This window comes from Labeo rohita, chromosome 1, assembly GCF_022985175.1.
Source record: "Labeo rohita strain BAU-BD-2019 chromosome 1, IGBB_LRoh.1.0, whole genome shotgun sequence".
Lineage (NCBI taxonomy): Eukaryota > Metazoa > Chordata > Actinopteri > Cypriniformes > Cyprinidae > Labeo > Labeo rohita.
This window is the reverse complement of record NC_066869.1, coordinates 45,479,448-45,496,444: the sequence shown is the minus strand read 5'-3', so window position 1 is coordinate 45,496,444 and position 16,997 is coordinate 45,479,448. Positions and strand designations below refer to the sequence as shown.

The 16,997-nt window shown below is 33.1% G+C and overlaps 2 protein-coding genes across 2 annotated transcripts; both read left to right on the top strand.

The window, feature by feature from the left end:
* The first annotated feature begins 156 nt into the window (after positions 1-156).
* tuba8l2 (tubulin, alpha 8 like 2) lies at positions 157-6,983 on the top strand. Its single transcript, XM_051115731.1, has 4 exons — positions 157-301; positions 4,360-4,582; positions 5,711-5,859; positions 5,950-6,983. Exons 1-4 carry the CDS (start codon positions 299-301, stop codon positions 6,922-6,924), a joined length of 1,350 nt encoding a protein of 449 aa, XP_050971688.1. The 5' UTR covers positions 157-298; the 3' UTR covers positions 6,925-6,983.
* Positions 6,984-8,225: 1,242 nt separating this feature from the next.
* stk16 (serine/threonine kinase 16) lies at positions 8,226-16,379 on the top strand. The gene is made up of 8 exons (XM_051120345.1): positions 8,226-8,287; positions 9,708-9,840; positions 10,229-10,448; positions 11,024-11,157; positions 12,616-12,736; positions 12,828-12,923; positions 13,189-13,310; positions 14,338-16,379. The coding sequence occupies exons 2-8, from the start codon at positions 9,755-9,757 to the stop codon at positions 14,477-14,479; spliced, it is 921 nt and encodes a 306-aa protein (XP_050976302.1). The 5' UTR covers positions 8,226-8,287; positions 9,708-9,754; the 3' UTR covers positions 14,480-16,379.
* The last annotated feature ends 618 nt before the right edge of the window (positions 16,380-16,997 follow it).

Here is a 16,997-nt window from a genome sequence, read left to right as displayed (position 1 = left end):
AGAGTAGAGTAGCTTAATATAAATAATATATATTGACCTAAATACTAAATATTTTTATGGAGTGTTGTTTTGAATGGCGTTTCATTATTTGGTGTCTAAATATATTGGCCTACATAAGCACAGGCAGTTTTGCAGGAGTGTCAGGTTGCCCCTCCTCTGCGTTGCTGTAGGTATAAAATCAAACTCCTGTCAGTGAGACGGTGAGACTGTCTCACTCATACCCCATTGCAGGTACGCAGTGAGAGGGCAAGTGATCTTCAAACTATTTTCCCGGCAAAACCCCCAATTCTAAAGCAAAATGGTGAGTAGAACACTATTTGTTAATGTTTAATTCTACTGTGAAAGTTTCTTTGCCTGTAAGTAAACATATTGAGCAATCATGAACATATTAGGTCACACCGAGCTATGGATATATGCACATGCTTGATCTACTTCACTGAGTGTAATGAATTTTAATAATGTATTAACAAAAACCGCAAAAAAGTCTAATGCTCTAATGACTTGTAAATAGTAATATAAATAGCAGCAAAATAATGTGTGTAACCTTTAAAATGACTATAGTTAAATGTATATACAAACCACACCTAGAGGAAGTAGGTGTTTATGCAACTGGGCTTTTGACTCAACATCCAACAGTTATTGACATGTAACCATTGTGACAGCTAGCCCCAGTCTTTTCATATAACTAAATGTGCTCTGTCTCTTTAAAAGTGGCTACTGAAGTTAATGCTTAATGTTTAATTTGACTGTTTTATATGCCATATTATTTTTTTATAGCTAGTTTTGACCATACTTTACCACCACTTCATATTTACAGTATGGAAACTACTGAGAGCTTTATGCCTTAAGTAGTGCGGTTATGGGTGTGTTTGTGATTATACTGAATGCTGATGTGGCTCTCAGTGTGTCTGTGTGTGTCCCACAATCAAGAAAAAGTCACAAAACTGTTCATGCTGGTTGAAAATATGTGAAATAACAATATGATATCAGTGCATCTTACTCAGAGAGAAAATAGATAATGAGCTTGAATTGTAATTCTTAATATTATTGTAAGATGACATCACTCACTAAGGTGGGTTAAATGTAGGCCTATAGTCAATACTTTGTGACTCTTCTAGAATCTCAAGATTTGATTACATATGTGAAATATTGTGTACCAAGGCTCATAAACAAACCTACATTGTAAAATGGATTGCCGTGCCAACTCACCCCCAGTATACAACTAAAACAGTGTTGCAGGTCTCGAAGCCTGTTTTTGCATGGAAAATATATTAGAACCACATGTGTAGGAGTTTGTTTGTGCTGAATTCCAAGGACAAACGGTTCTCACATTCTAAAGGTCCCAAATCACACCAGTGAAGCCTTTGTGTTTGACTTTTGGGTGCTTTGGATGCCACCATAACCTTTAGAAACATTTCATAAGAGACATATTAATGATTGTCGTTATCTAAAAATATAATATTTGCAGGCTTGCTCTCTAAACCATGTGAATAATGTTTGAAATAGCTCGTTTATTTCTAATATCTCATGAAAAGCATTTCTGTTCTGTTTTTTACAACTCATGAGGTGATGTCAGCTCCCACAGTTAATAATTAACAAACTGTAGTCTGTCATATCTCACCTTACACTTTGTAACCATGAGTAACTTATTTGCTATTTTTTGCAGTCATTACACAGAATAAAGTTGAAGGTAGAATCAAATGTCAAAGTCACATATAAATGAGTACATTTAAAGTTATTTTAGTTATTTCCTTCTGCAAGTCTCGAATGTGTTAAGGAAGTACATATTGAAACTAAATAGGGTCAGTTATTTCGAAATAATCATTTGTAATCAAAACGAAATAACTTGCTCCACCCTTTGAAGCAAGTTTCTTCTATAACAGATAGGCAAACAGCTATTTGGGTGTTGTTTAAGTAAACTCATATTCAGATCTGGCTCTGTTCCCAAAGAATAAAATCAAGTAATTTTCAATATTTTTAGAATCAAAATAAAAGATTATTACGGGTTGTAAATACTGTTTAATGTGTAATTCTGTGTCAGTAGCACAACCTAATGTAATTGCAAAAATAATTATTGTCTCCAGACAGGTTTCCCAAACACATTTATGCCATATCTCAGCCTTAAAGAGGTTTTAAAAAGCCATACATTTCACTTTCCATATATAGTGAGAATTTTATGAAACAGCAGAAATTGCACAAGTGAAAAAAAATGCTGGAGGACAAGATACCAACTCACTGCCGAGGTCAAAAGATGAGCAAAAAGGGTTCATGGGTTGGGGTGGTGGGGGAAGATGAGCTAGTGGGGAAACATGACTTGTAACAAGCCATAAATAACTTCTAACCTGGCTGCCATGCCCAAACTAGGCAGTCCCATGTGCCTGTGTAATGCACCATCCCCCTCCCCACTGACTCACCAATAGACAGAGAGGGACGCAGGGTAAAAATAGTGCCCAACCCCGGGAGAATGAATTCGGAAGAAGAGTCGTGCCCACAGAGAAGAAGCAGAGTCTGGATATTTCTTCTCAGGCTGATGTAGGCCACCTCTCTGGAGCGCAGGCACATATTTAGCGGCCGAATCATTACAGAGCACTTTTATTACAGCCATGTGATTCTACTTTTTGCACCAGTGTCTTCAGTGCTTTGATTGCATAATGGCAGTTATTACATTTTTGCATTTGGCAAACACGTCTATCCAATGTCATTTGCATTTTATCAGTTCATGTTCTGGGAATCAAACCCATGAGTAAAGATACAAAATCATAACTTCACATACAGCTAATTACATCTGATTGGCCAATTGCAAAACCAAATCCATTAATCCATTTATTTATTTTTTTTATATATTATTATTTTATATATTTTATATATATAATCTCTTTGCATCAGGGTCCTGATCATGGTTTATTTTTTTAATAATAACTTATTGACTGTGCATTATCCATCACATATCATAATTTACATGGTCTTAAAACAGGGTAATGTTTTTAGACATTTACCATACCAAAATTATGTTTTTTATGGTATTTTACCGTGTTTTTGGAAATGTTGGAGTGTTAATCATATCATTTTATTTTATTACAGTTTCATTCAAAAGTCTGGGGTTGGTTATTTAATTTTTTGAGTCTCTCACGCTTACCAAAGTTGTATTTATTTAATTAAAAAATACAGTAAAAACAGTAATATTATTAAATATTATTACAATATAAAATAACTATTTTTTATTTGAATATATTTCAAAATGTAATTTATTCTTGTGATGCAAAGCTCAATTTTCAGTCTTCAGTATCACACAGTCCTTCAGAAATCATTCTAATTTGTTAATTTGCTCCTTTTAAACATTTTAAAGTCTTGTCACTTTTGGTTAATTTAATGCATCTAATGCGTTTTTTGTAAACCCACATATTTACTTTTAAATTAAAATGTTTTTGTTTTCAGGCCCATAAAACATTTCCCATTTTGTCTTCTCGTCTCATTTATTAGATTTTCCCTCCACTGGTTTTCAACACACTCTTTCAACCGCCTTTAAGGACACATGCTATAAATTCCACGTTAGGGTGTAGCTCGCTCTGTCCTCTGATATAAACCTGTTGGGGCTGTTGTCGACACCTCAAGTCTTTTCATGCATCTTCAGACTTGCAGAGTGTGTGAGGAGCAATAGTGTTTGTGGAAGGTTTTTTGTTCATGTGTGACAAGAAAATAATGGCTATGGGGGTTTGTAGGTCTGTCTGCCATATGTGGCAACTGTCACATCATAAACGCTTCCCAGGTCGATTCTGTCAGGAAACGCCCATTCCAAACAAACAGATGTGTTTAACATGCCATAATGTGAATTCAAGGCTGGCCTGGACTTTGTTATCTCAGGGTTGTCATGTAGATAAGCACAAACCCTGACGACAAACATGTTTGGGGCTTTGAGTGATTCAGACAACATCTATTTTGTCTCCTGTCAGCTGCAGATGTCAGTCATCTGTGACTGACGTCCAACTGCTGAACCATTCTTGTGTTTCCTTCTGCCCCCTGGTGGGCAAAACGAAAGTTTGAAAAGAATTCGATTTGAATTTGAACTTGTTTTAGAATGTTTACCGAACATTCCAAAGTAACATTCCAAAATTATAAAATGGAACGTTGCTTTACCATTCGCATAACCGAGAAAAAAATAAATAAATTAAAACACTGACAAAACGGGACGTTTTCGATGTTCAGAGATAACGTCATAAATTAATGGAAACGTTAGCAGAACATTCTTAGAATATATTTTTGCTTGCTGGGTAGTTGTAGAAGCAACACTGCGGAAATTACTATCACCTAATATGCAATGCCATGCAACACAGTTACTAATAATGTGTTTTTTCTCCACAGCGTGAGTGTATCTCTGTCCACGTTGGCCAGGCTGGCGTCCAGATGGGTAACACCTGCTGGGAGCTGTACTGTCTGGAACACGGTATCCAGCCTGACGGCCAGATGCCCAGCCACAAACCAGTGGGTGGCCATGATGACTCCTTCACCACCTTCTTCAGTGAGACTGGAGCTGGCAAATATGTACCCCGTGCCATCTTTGTAGACCTTGAGCCAACAGTCATTGGTAAATATCATAATGGTGTTTAATTAAAGGCCGTGTATTTGTCATTTTAACATGGGGAACATAAATGAGTCAAATCATTGCAGCCATAGGTGGCATGTTGCTAATAACAGAAAGAAAAGGGATGGCACACTGTAAAAATGCTTTTAAAACATTCATTAATAATAAACAGGATGGACAAAGTTTTAATGGTTTTAGTCATTATATAATTAAGATTTAATTATTTATCAGATACTTTTATCCAAAGCATTTTACAAATGAGGATAATTAGAAGCAATTAAGCCAAAAAAAATGGTAACAAAATGTAAGTGCTGTGACAAATCCCAATGCACAGTAAAAGTCACAATGCAATCAAGTAATAATCAAGTAATTTGTAATATAATAATAATTCAAATGTAATGATTTTTTATATTATTATTATTATTATTTTTAATTATTAATTATTTAATAATAATTAAATGTTACTAATTTTTAGGTTTCGGATCAATATTAAGTAATATTTTGAATTAGCTTTTATTTTTATTTTTCATTTTAATTTTAGCTTAAGTTTTAGTAATTTTGCAAACTGATATAGTTTATTTATTCTTATAACAGTCAGTAATATTGTATATTTTATTGTTTAATTCAAATTATTATAATAAAACAATCTGTAATATAATAATAATTTAAATAAAATGGAAATTGTTTTAAATTATTATTTTTCGTTATAAATTATCTTACTATTATTTATTATAACACAACATTTGTCATTATTACATTCATTTTAAATGACCTAGAAATTATACAAAAATATATTCATATATATATATATATATATTTATTTGTTTGTTTGTTTTCTTTTCTGGGGATAGAGGTCAGGATCTGTGTTATTTTAATATTTTATATTATTTTAGTATTTTTCATAAATGTGAAACCAGTCATAAGGGTCGTTTTTTAAAATTGAGATTTATATAATCCAAAACCTGAGTAAATAAGCTTTCCATTGATGTATGGTTTGTTAGGATATATATATATACATATATATATATTCATTTTCTGCATTATTTAAATTACTAACAATAGTTTTTAATAGTTCATTTTTAGTCTTAGTCAGAATTTGGATTTATGCAGTACTGTTCTGTTATTCTTTAGATGAGGTCCGCACAGGCACCTATCGCCAGCTGTTTCATCCCGAGCAGCTGATTTCAGGCAAAGAGGATGCAGCAAATAACTATGCCCGTGGGCACTACACCATTGGCAAGGAGATCATTGACTCCGTACTGGACCGCATACGCAAACTGGTAATGTCAACAATTAGCGTTACATTTACTTACAAATGAGCTCAAAATAACAGAAACTAAATGCAATTTTTATCCCTGTCTTCCACACAGGCTGACCAGTGCACAGGGCTGCAGGGTTTCCTAGTATTCCACAGTTTTGGTGGAGGCACAGGCTCAGGTTTCACCTCCCTTCTGATGGAGCGTCTCTCTGTTGACTTCGGAAAGAAGTCCAAGCTGGAGTTTGCCATTTATCCAGCTCCACAAGTGTCTACGGCTGTGGTGGAGCCATATAACTCCATCCTAACCACTCACACCACCCTGGAGCACTCCGACTGTGCCTTCATGGTGGACAACGAGGCCATCTACGATATCTGCAGGAGAAACCTAGATATCGAGCGTCCATCCTACACCAACCTCAACCGGCTCATCAGCCAAATCGTTTCCTCCATCACCGCTTCTCTGCGCTTCGACGGCGCCTTGAACGTCGACCTGACGGAGTTCCAGACCAACTTGGTGCCCTACCCTCGTATCCACTTCCCCCTGGCCACATACGCTCCAGTCATCTCCGCTGAGAAGGCCTACCATGAGCAGCTCTCTGTGGCTGAGATCACCAACTCGTGTTTTGAGCCCAGTAACCAGATGGTGAAGTGCGACCCACGGCATGGAAAATACATGGCCTGCTGTTTGCTGTACAGGGGAGATGTGGTGCCAAAAGACGTCAATGTCGCCATCGCAGCTATCAAGACCAAAAGAAGCATCCAGTTTGTGGACTGGTGTCCCACTGGATTCAAGGTGGGCATCAACTATCAGCCCCCAACGGTGGTTCCCGGAGGAGACTTGGCCAAGGTGCAGCGAGCCGTATGCATGCTTAGCAACACCACAGCCATTGCTGAGGCCTGGGCTCGTCTGGACCACAAATTCGACCTGATGTATGCCAAGAGAGCCTTCGTGCACTGGTATGTGGGTGAAGGCATGGAAGAAGGAGAGTTCTCTGAGGCTAGAGAAGACATGGCAGCTCTGGAGAAGGATTATGAAGAAGTGGGCATCGATTCATTTGAAGAAGATGAGGAAGGGGAAGAGTTCTAAAGGGAAAAGTGTTGTTTTTTCTACCAAATAAAAGGCAAATAAAACAAAGCTTTTAATTATGTTGTTGTTGTGGTGGTTCATTTAATAATTTGGTGACTTTGGCACATATAGGCAATTAAATATTTTATTGTCCCTAATACAGATAAGATTTTCTTAATAACATATTGTGATAACTTTAACACTTTACAATAAGGTTCATTAGTTATCATTAGTTAACTCATTAGTTAACATGAACTAAGAATCAACAATACTTTTACAGCATTTATTAATCTTAGTTAATGTTCAGTTAATGTTAATTTCAGCATTTACTAAGTCATTAAAATCACAAGTTGTGTTTGTTAACATTAGTTAATGCACCATAAACTAACACAACAAATAATGAACAACTTTTACCAAATAACATTAACAAAGATTAATAAATATTATAATTATTGCTCATTGTTTGTTCATGTTAGTTAACGCATTAGCTAATGTTAACAAATGACACCTTATTGTAAAGTGTTGCTAATAACTTTTATTAATAGAATGACATTTTTTTATTATTATTATAATTTTTATTATTATATTTTTTGGTTAACAAATGATTTTTATACCTCATTTTTTATATTTATTACTTTTAATATTTATTTTATTTATATTTAGTATTAACTATTATACTAATTATTAATAATGATTATATTAATATTTAATAACTATAGTATATATTATTATATAATATTAAAATGCCACAATTTAATTTTATTAATAATTTACTAATATGCTAATATTAGCAGTTATTTTAATTAATTTAATAATTATCCAAATAAAAAAGTGAATACTATATTGAACTGTAAATCATGCAAACACTTTATCTACTAGAAGAGCCTTAATATATGACAAACATTAATTAATTAAAATTATTTTAGCTACAGACCACAATAAACTGAATGAGAAACACTGAGACAAATGTTTTATACCCGTTAGTCACATTTGTACAGAAATTACACAAATACACAAATTTATACTTACATATTTAGCTTAATGTGTGCATTAAAAAAAATACAAAATATTAAAATATAACATTTTAATTACTTAATTATTTTATTTATAATTTGATTATTAAAAATTTTATTTTATTATTATTATTATTTATTTATTTATTTATTTTTTACCTAGACTTAGTATAATAAACTTAGTCAAGTTTAATATACACTTTAGTCAATTTTAATAGCACTTTTTCTAATCGGGGATTTTCTTTGGGATGTGCCAGCATTGTAAGGGTTAAATCGGCAGTCGTAAGTATTGCCTACGTCATCGTTACGTTTTCTTTGTACACGGAAGACACCGGAGAAATCAGCGGAGGACAGGGAGAGCGTCTCAGAAGGTAAATTGAGTCACACTTTAATCCTTCACTTAGATGTTTATTTAAGATGTTATAAAATAGATAGCAAAATTAAATAGCTAGCTAAGAACCTAGTCTACATGTGAATGTTACTGGTTACGCTCGGTGAATTCAGCGCCTGTGAAACACAAACCAGCTGTTCTCGGATTCGCCACGTTTACTGCAGACACGAATTCGAGTCGGTCGATATGTAGATCATCAATTATCCTTATGAATTCACGGTAAACACGTTTTACTATAAAGGAACTCCATCAAGTGGCATCTGACACATTTCCAGCGCAACTGCCCACGTCATAAAGGTGAAATATAAGGAGCCAATCAGAAAGCCCCGTTATATACAGTGAATAATTTATTTTAGTGGAAAATTGGACACCGACAGTGGTTCATGTGAACGGGCAGTATTCAGTTGACTTAAATTGCTGGTCGAAATTGTCTTTAATTTAATTATAATATGTCTAAATTGTCTTTAGTTTAATTATAATATGACCCTGGACCACAAAACCAGTAGTAAGGATCAGGGTTTTTTTATTTATTTAATTTCCAATGATTTACAGGTAAATTAGTTTCCAATGACAATATTTGGCAGTGATACAACTATCTGAATATCTGGAATCTGAGAGTGCAAAAAAAAAAAAAAAAAAAATTCTAAATATTGAGAAAATCGCCTTTAAAGTTGCCCAAATTAAGTTCTTAGCAATGCATATTACTAATCAAAAATTATAGGGCTGTCAAACGATTAATTGCGATTAATCGCATACAAAATACAAGTTTGAGTTTGCCTAATATATGTGTGTGTACTTTGTGTAATTATTATGTATATATAAATGCACACAAATTAATGTATATATTTAAGTGAAATATGTTATTTATGTACAACATATTTTTATTTATATATAATATAAATTATATAAAAATTGTAATAAGTACACATACTTGTAAATATTTCTTAAATATATACATGAATGTGTTTGTATTTATATGTACATAATAATCACAAACAGTGCACATACATATATTAGGCAAACTCAAACTTTTATTTTGTATGCGATTAATCGTGGTTAATTGTTTGACAGCCCTAATTACGCTTTAATATACTGAAGGAAATTTACAAAGAATCTTCATGGAACATGATCTTTGCTTTACAAATATACCCATGCTACTTATGACTGGTTTGTGGTCCAGAGTTACACATGTGCTGGAATTAAAACATAAATGTATTGTCATTGTTTTCCAGTGGACCAAAACTAAAATGCTGTAAACATACAAAATCTTAGCCTACTGCAGATTTAACATTTGGTTGTTCTACCAGCCTTTCAGTGAGAATCATACACATTGCTCCATTCTGAATATGGAGTGAAATATGGAATATGAATATAAGTAATCAAGTCTCGATCTCTTACAGTGCCTCTCCTCCATCCATGGTGGGTCTTGAGCAATGCACCAGGGAAGATGGGCCAAGCTCTGTGTATCTGCTCACGCAGTGCTATCACCATTGACAACAAGAGATACTACTTCATCCAAAAACTAGAAGAAGGGTAAGACTAGTCATTTAGACTATTCAGTCCTTAAAATATTTGATAGTGACTTGGTGTCTCATTGTGAAGGAGCACTGTAAATTGACTCTAAATTGCAGGAGGGGACACTTTTTTGTTTTTGTTTATGCATTTAGCAGATGCTTTTGTCTGAATGACTTTCAAAAGAAAAACCAAGCAGTTGGTCAAAGAGCTAACAGTATTTGCAGTATATACAATGCCAGGTTTATTAAACAACTAACTTAGGAAAGATTATGAATATGGTCCGTCCCTCATAATTATGCATGAGGGTTTTCGTTGTAGTTTGCTCAGGTGAAATTTTTAGATAAAGCAACTGGTCTTATAAAAAATAATTGTCGTTCATCATAACTTCATTCTCTGTATCTTCTAGAGGTTTCAGTTATGTGGATCTGGTAGAAGGTGCACACGACGGCCGCTTCTACGCTCTAAAGCGAATCCTTTGCCATGACCGCGAGGGCCGCAAGGAGGCTCAGACCGAGGTGGAGATGCACCGCCTTTTCAACCACCCCAACGTCCTCAGCCTGACCGCACACACCTTCATGGAGCGTGGCGGCAAGTGTGAGGCCTGGCTGTTGCTCCCGTACATTAGTGTAAGTGGACTGTGTTCTGATTTTCCGTTCCAGACCACTAATAAGTCCAAGGGCCAGGTTTACTAAACAGGGCGAATTAGCATGAGAGTGCAATCCCATAAAAGTGCAGATGGGAGTGAATAGTTCTGCGGATGATCTAATGACAATGTGCAAATGAAAGAAAACAGACACAGCAAATGCCTTTTCATAAGGACCAATGCTGCCTACCAAGAGCAGCACTAATTAGTATTGCAAGTAAGCAGAGCCAAAGTTAAACTAACAATGCAGATGCAAAATGGGACATGCTTTTTTGAGGGCATTAAATGATAATAAAAACTCAGTAAACTGACTACCACTTAGTAAATTACCTTGCACGATAAGTACTCTCCTCCTATAAATTTTGCATCTAAGTGGAAAACTCTTACAATGCATTTCACTGTCTCTCTTTAGTAAATTATGAAAGTAGTTTTTAACACCCAAAGAGTGTCCACGCTGGTGCAAGCTGTTAGTAAATCTGGCCCCAAGAGTCCAGTGAGTTCTGAGATGTGCAGTATGTCATTTAAAAGTGTTTCACATGCTGAATTTTTCCTGTGCAGAAGGGAAGTCTGTGGTCTGTTCTTGAAAAGTTGCGGGATAAGGGGAGCTCTATGCCCGAGAGCCGCATACTGCACATTCTGCATGGCATCTGCGAAGGCCTCAAAGCAATTCATGACAAAGGCTATGCACACAGGTACTGAGAGTAAAATCCATCCATCTTGAACCCAAATTTTTGTTATTATTTTACCCTTTGTGAAAAATAGCTACTTAATGTAATTGGTAATTTTCCAACTACATTAGTGTATTTTGGATTTCCTTTTGTTTTTATATTTTTATATTTTAGTTTCAATTTTCATAGTTTTGTTATGTGCTTCAACTTAAAACTGCTGCAACATTTCTAATTTTCATGAATGTTTCTCATGTAATGTTTATTTTATTTCAGCTTTTCAATAGAGAAAACAATCTTTAATAGTTGAATCATTTAAACAGATTTTATTGATACAACTACACTACCAGTCAAGATTGTAATGTTTTTTTAAAGAAGTCTCTTCTGCTCACCAAGCCTGCATTTATTTAATCCAAAGTACAGCCAAAACAGTACAAATTTGAAGTATTAATTTTTATTTAAATATTTTTAGCATTATTACTCCAGTCTTCAGTGTCACATGATCTTTCAGAAATCATTATAATATTCTGATTTGCTGCTCAAAAGCATTTTTATTATTATTATTATTATGTTGAAAACAACTGAGTAGAATTTTTTTTCTTTGATGAATAGAAAGTTCAGAAGAACAGCATTTATGTAAAATATAAGTGTATTTTGTAACATTATAAATGTCTTTATCATCACTTTTGCTCAATTTAAAGCATCCTTGCTAAATAAAAGTATTAATTTCTATAATTTCTTTCAAAAAAAAAATTAGACTGACTCCACGCTTATGAATGGTATAGTGTATAATGTACAAAAGCTTTTTATTTCAGATAAATGCTGACCTTTGGATCTTTTTATTCGTCACTATTTTAAATATTGAAATCTATTAATATTAATAGTAATAAAAATGTTTTTTGAGCAGCAAATCAGCATATTAGAATGATTTCTGAAGGATCATGTGACACTGAAGACTGGAGTAATGATGTTGAAAATGTAGTTTTGATCACAGGAATAAATTACGTTTTAAAATGTATTCAAATAGAAAACAGTTATTTTAAATGGTAAAAATTTTTCAAAACTTTACAGGTTTTTTTTTTTTTTTTTGCTGTCTTTTTAAGATTAAATAAATGCAGGCTTGGTGAGCAAAAGAGACTTTTATAAAAACCTTAAAAAACTTAAAAATTGTGACTGGTAGTGTATGTGTTTTGCATATTATGCAACATTTTAATGTAGTGTTACTAATTAATCTGTTTTAGACTTAATTACGCCACTGCAATATAAGCTTGAAACCCAAAACTATGGTTGAGTAAATCCCCAAAGATGGCGTATCCATCATCAAAATAGACTGAAGACCTTAAGTCAATTAAAAATTGATAAATAAATACTTTTATATAGCAAGAATGCAGTAAATTGATAATCAAAATATAAAAATGTACATTTGAATCTAACCTAATGTTTTCCTGTTGGAATTACTAACATGAGCCTTATTTCTAAAAACAGAGACTTGAAACCCACCAACGTTTTACTGGATGAGAACGATCGCCCTTTATTAATGGATTTGGGCTCCATGAACAAGGCCAGGATTGAAGTTCGAGGGTCACGGGAGGCCATGACAGTCCAGGTTAGAGCAGAAAATTGTCTAGATGCACTTATCAAAAATGATCAGCGAATCAAAACTTTAATGAATCATGTTTGTACACTTTCTCTTTCAGGATTGGGCCGCTCAGAGGTGCACCATCTCCTACAGAGCACCAGAGCTCTTTAATGTGGAGAGTCACTGTATCATTGATGAGAGAACAGATATTTGGGTAATTCTCTTTTGTGTTTGTATGTGCCTTTGGGTGTAATAGTTTTGCTTTTCCAGCTCTTCTTTCTCAAAACAACATACATTACAGAATTCTGCAACAGTCAAAACCCACCAAGACATGTTGTTTTATTGCTGTTCAGTTATGTCTGTGCAGGGCTAATGTTAGAAAACTTTGTCCTTTCATATCTCTACACCTCCAGATCAGCATAATGTTATGTCTGTGGCAGTCTGGTATGTCTGCTGTAGGTAATCTTTGTATTTTCTAGTCTCTAGGTTGTGTGTTGTACTGTATGATGATGCTGGAGGGACCGTATGACTTGATATTTCAGAAGGGTGACAGCGTGGCTCTCGCTGTCCAGAATCCAGTCTCCATTCCACAGCCATGCAGGTGAGCTTGAGGTCTTTTAGGACCACAATTCAGCCTCTTTGGACCTCATTGGAATAGGCAGCTCTTTGCAAAGCCAGATCAATTATTGTGTTGTTGATAATCTTCAATCAGATGTAATATATGTAATATAATGTTGTGTTTTAAATCATAGTATAATATTTTATTTTGTACTAATTTAAAAATGTGTACACTGAGTAACTTTCTTAAATGTGGAATATTATTTTTTAAAATATTATATTTAACAAATTGTCCCCCATTATAATTAATGTATTTTTAAATATATAATATTAAAAATATATTTTATTTAAAATATAATATAATATTATTTATAATTATTCTGCACTATTTTTGTTGAGAAATTTGTTTAAAAAATAAATATAAGGAAATGAAATTTATGTTCTTTATATATATCTATATATATCTTATTTATTTATTTATTTATTATATAATAACACATAAATTGTGTAACTTCAATTTGCATTATAACATTTACAGTTATATTATATTATCTTAAATAATTTATATTATATTTTAAATTTAATTTTCTCACATTTAAAAATTGTCTAACTGAAATTAAATTATCTAAATTATATTTATCAAAAAGGATTATATTTTAATTTAAATATCATATTTTAAGTAATATAATATTATATTTTGAACTAATTTTGTCTCAAATTAAAAAAAATGCTGTGTCCTTATGTAAACTAAATTTATATATTTTTAAAAAGATTACATATATATATATATATATATATATATATATTTTTTTTTAAATATATATTATATTTTAAATTAAATTATTGTATTATATTTCAAACTAATTTTCCACTGTTTCCATTGTCTCACTAAAATGTGAAATGTTATATTTTTATTTAATGTTTTTATTTATTTTAAATTGTATTAATATTTCTATGAAGATAAACACTATATTGTTTTCTAATGTTAACATATTCCAGCATCTTGATTAATGGAGAATGCTACCTGCCAAAGATACATCTTATCTTTAACATATCTTTATCTTTGACAGTTATTCTCAAGGTCTTCAAACCCTCCTCAGCTCCACTATGGTGACCAATCCTCAGGAACGGCCCAGAATCAGCTGGGTCCTTGACCAGGTCCAGAACCTTCGGGACTCAAACGGTACAGACGTAGATACCAACAGAGTATGATGCTTCAGCTGAGATTTCACATCTGTTTTCCAGTGGACTCTGGACGTTATGGACTATGCACTCTCACTTTCGGACAAAAACAACCCAGTGAACTCACAAGCCTTGCAAACATTTGCTCTGTCTTACCTCAGTGAGCTCGGCACGCCATGGTTACACACTCAAACACGATCACACTAGCCTTCGCAACAATGTCTCGTATTTCACCCTGAAATCCACTGAGCAATGAAATTTTCCTATGGTTTTGGGGTAAAATATGAACAGGGCATGCTCCTGACTTAGCGGGATTCACTGTTATGGCACACAAACCACACAATAAGGGCAATGCATTATCACAGGCACCAGTTACGTATCAGCAAACCAGTTGTTGTCAGATTGTAATTTGGCTTATGTGTCTTTTCTTCCAGATTTCTTAGCTTGTGCATTTTAAGGAACCAAAAGAAATATATATTTATGAGGGTTTTGATTGAATTTTTAGTTGTTTAAAATGTAATTGACATTAGTTAAGGTATTTAAATAACAGTTCTGCTGATAAAGCAAGACATCTAAGGTCTTTTGTGGGAATTATGGTCTTTGTGTTGCAAAGGCCCAAAGATAAAGCTGTGTTACTGCCATTGGACTTCATTTGTGAAACTAAATCATCTGCAGTCTTATGTATGTTGTAGCATTGGAAAAAATAGTTCTGCCCATGTTTAATGAAGGAAAATGTCTAGGAAATTAAAGAATAAGTCATTTTAAGCAGTTTGTTTGGCTGTAGCGCTCAGCTTTTATCAGCAAGTGGTGTTTGTTTTGCTATACGCTCAGTATTTCTTTCAGACTGTATAGAGGATGTATAACAAATGGTTATGCCTGTGAAAACTTGTTAATGCTAGTTCACATTACTTCGCAAAAAGAATGCGTCCACTTTTCTTTTTTAAATGGTACAGATTTGCGTAGTTTAGTATAAGTTTCTTTAATCGCTTACAGTATTAGGGTATTCTTTAAAGGAACCTTGTAAACATATTTTCAGTGTATTTAAGTATGCATTTTAATTGAGGAAGAAATCCACTAGAGATCATTTTTGCATTCAGTTGCACTACCAGTCAAAAGGTTTTGGATGTTTTTTAAAGAAGCCTTTTCTGCTCACCAAGCCTGTTTTTATTTAATCCAAAGTGCAGCAAAAACCGTACAATTTTGAAATAATGTTACTATTTAAATTAACTGTTTTTATTTAAATATATTTGAAAATGTAATTTATTCCTGTTTTTTTCAGATTTCTTTGTTGAATAGATAGTTCAGAAGAGCAACGTTTATCTGAAATATAAAACTTTGTAACATTATAAATGTTTATCACAGTTTTGATTGATTTGAAGCATCCTTGCTAAATAAAAGTATTAACTTCTATCATTTCTTTCCCCAAAAAATTATACAGACTCCAAGCTTTTGAATGGTTTAGAGTTAAATATTACAAAAATTTTTGGATCTATCTATTCATAAAAAAAATCCTGAAAAAAATGTACTCAACTGTTTTACATATGGATAATAATAATAATAATAATAATAATAATAAATGTTTCTTAAACCGCAAATCAGCATATTATAATGATTTCTGAAGATCGTGACACTGAAGGCTAGAGTAATGATGCTGAAAATTGACAGGAATAAATTACATTTTAAAAAATATTCAAATAGAAAACAGTTATTTTAAATAGTAAAAATATTTCAAAGTTTTACTGTTTTTGCTGTACTTTGGATTAAATAAATGCAGGCTTGGTGAGCAGAAGAGACTTCTTATTGTTCAAAAACTTTTGACTGGTAGTATATTTGTTTATGACGTCTGATAAGGCTTGGTTAATAAGGATGAATCTCACAAAATAATGTCTAGGTCATATTTTATCCCAAATATTAGCAAAAAAATACTAAATTATATTTAGCATTAAAATAAGTCAAATCAACCTATTTGTTGGACATTTTTGGCATTATGTTCATATGACCCAGACATGTTTTTTAAGGAGGTGTTATATATGCATTACATGCTCTTTTATAATTCAGGACTATATTAACTGAAGCATTCCATATATAGCCTATATGCATTGTAGTGGGAATTTTGTCTGTGAATAAGGACGTAAATGTTTTCTTTTTGTTTGTTTTCTTTTTTTTTAACAGCAGTAATTTTCTGATTATTTCAGAAAAAATATATATATAATATTTACTGCTTTGCGGTGACTCTCCTCATTTTGACTAGGATTTTGTTGTGTTTCAAACGGATGTTTTAACTTGCACATGAAATTCTGACCAGGTTTGCTTCTGTTCAGGAATTCCTAATTATGCAAGCTTTTTAATTTATAGGATATAAGACTGGACACATGTATCTTGGCATTCATATACGTGTTTTTCTTTCCTTTTGTAAATGGTGAATAAAGTGTGATTGAAACAGCAACAAATGGAATTGTTTTCAGTATCACCACACGGAGGCGATGTTGCTCAAGTTGTGTTGTGATAGTTGACAGGCGGAACAAACTAAAAAAACTGAGTTTAGTGA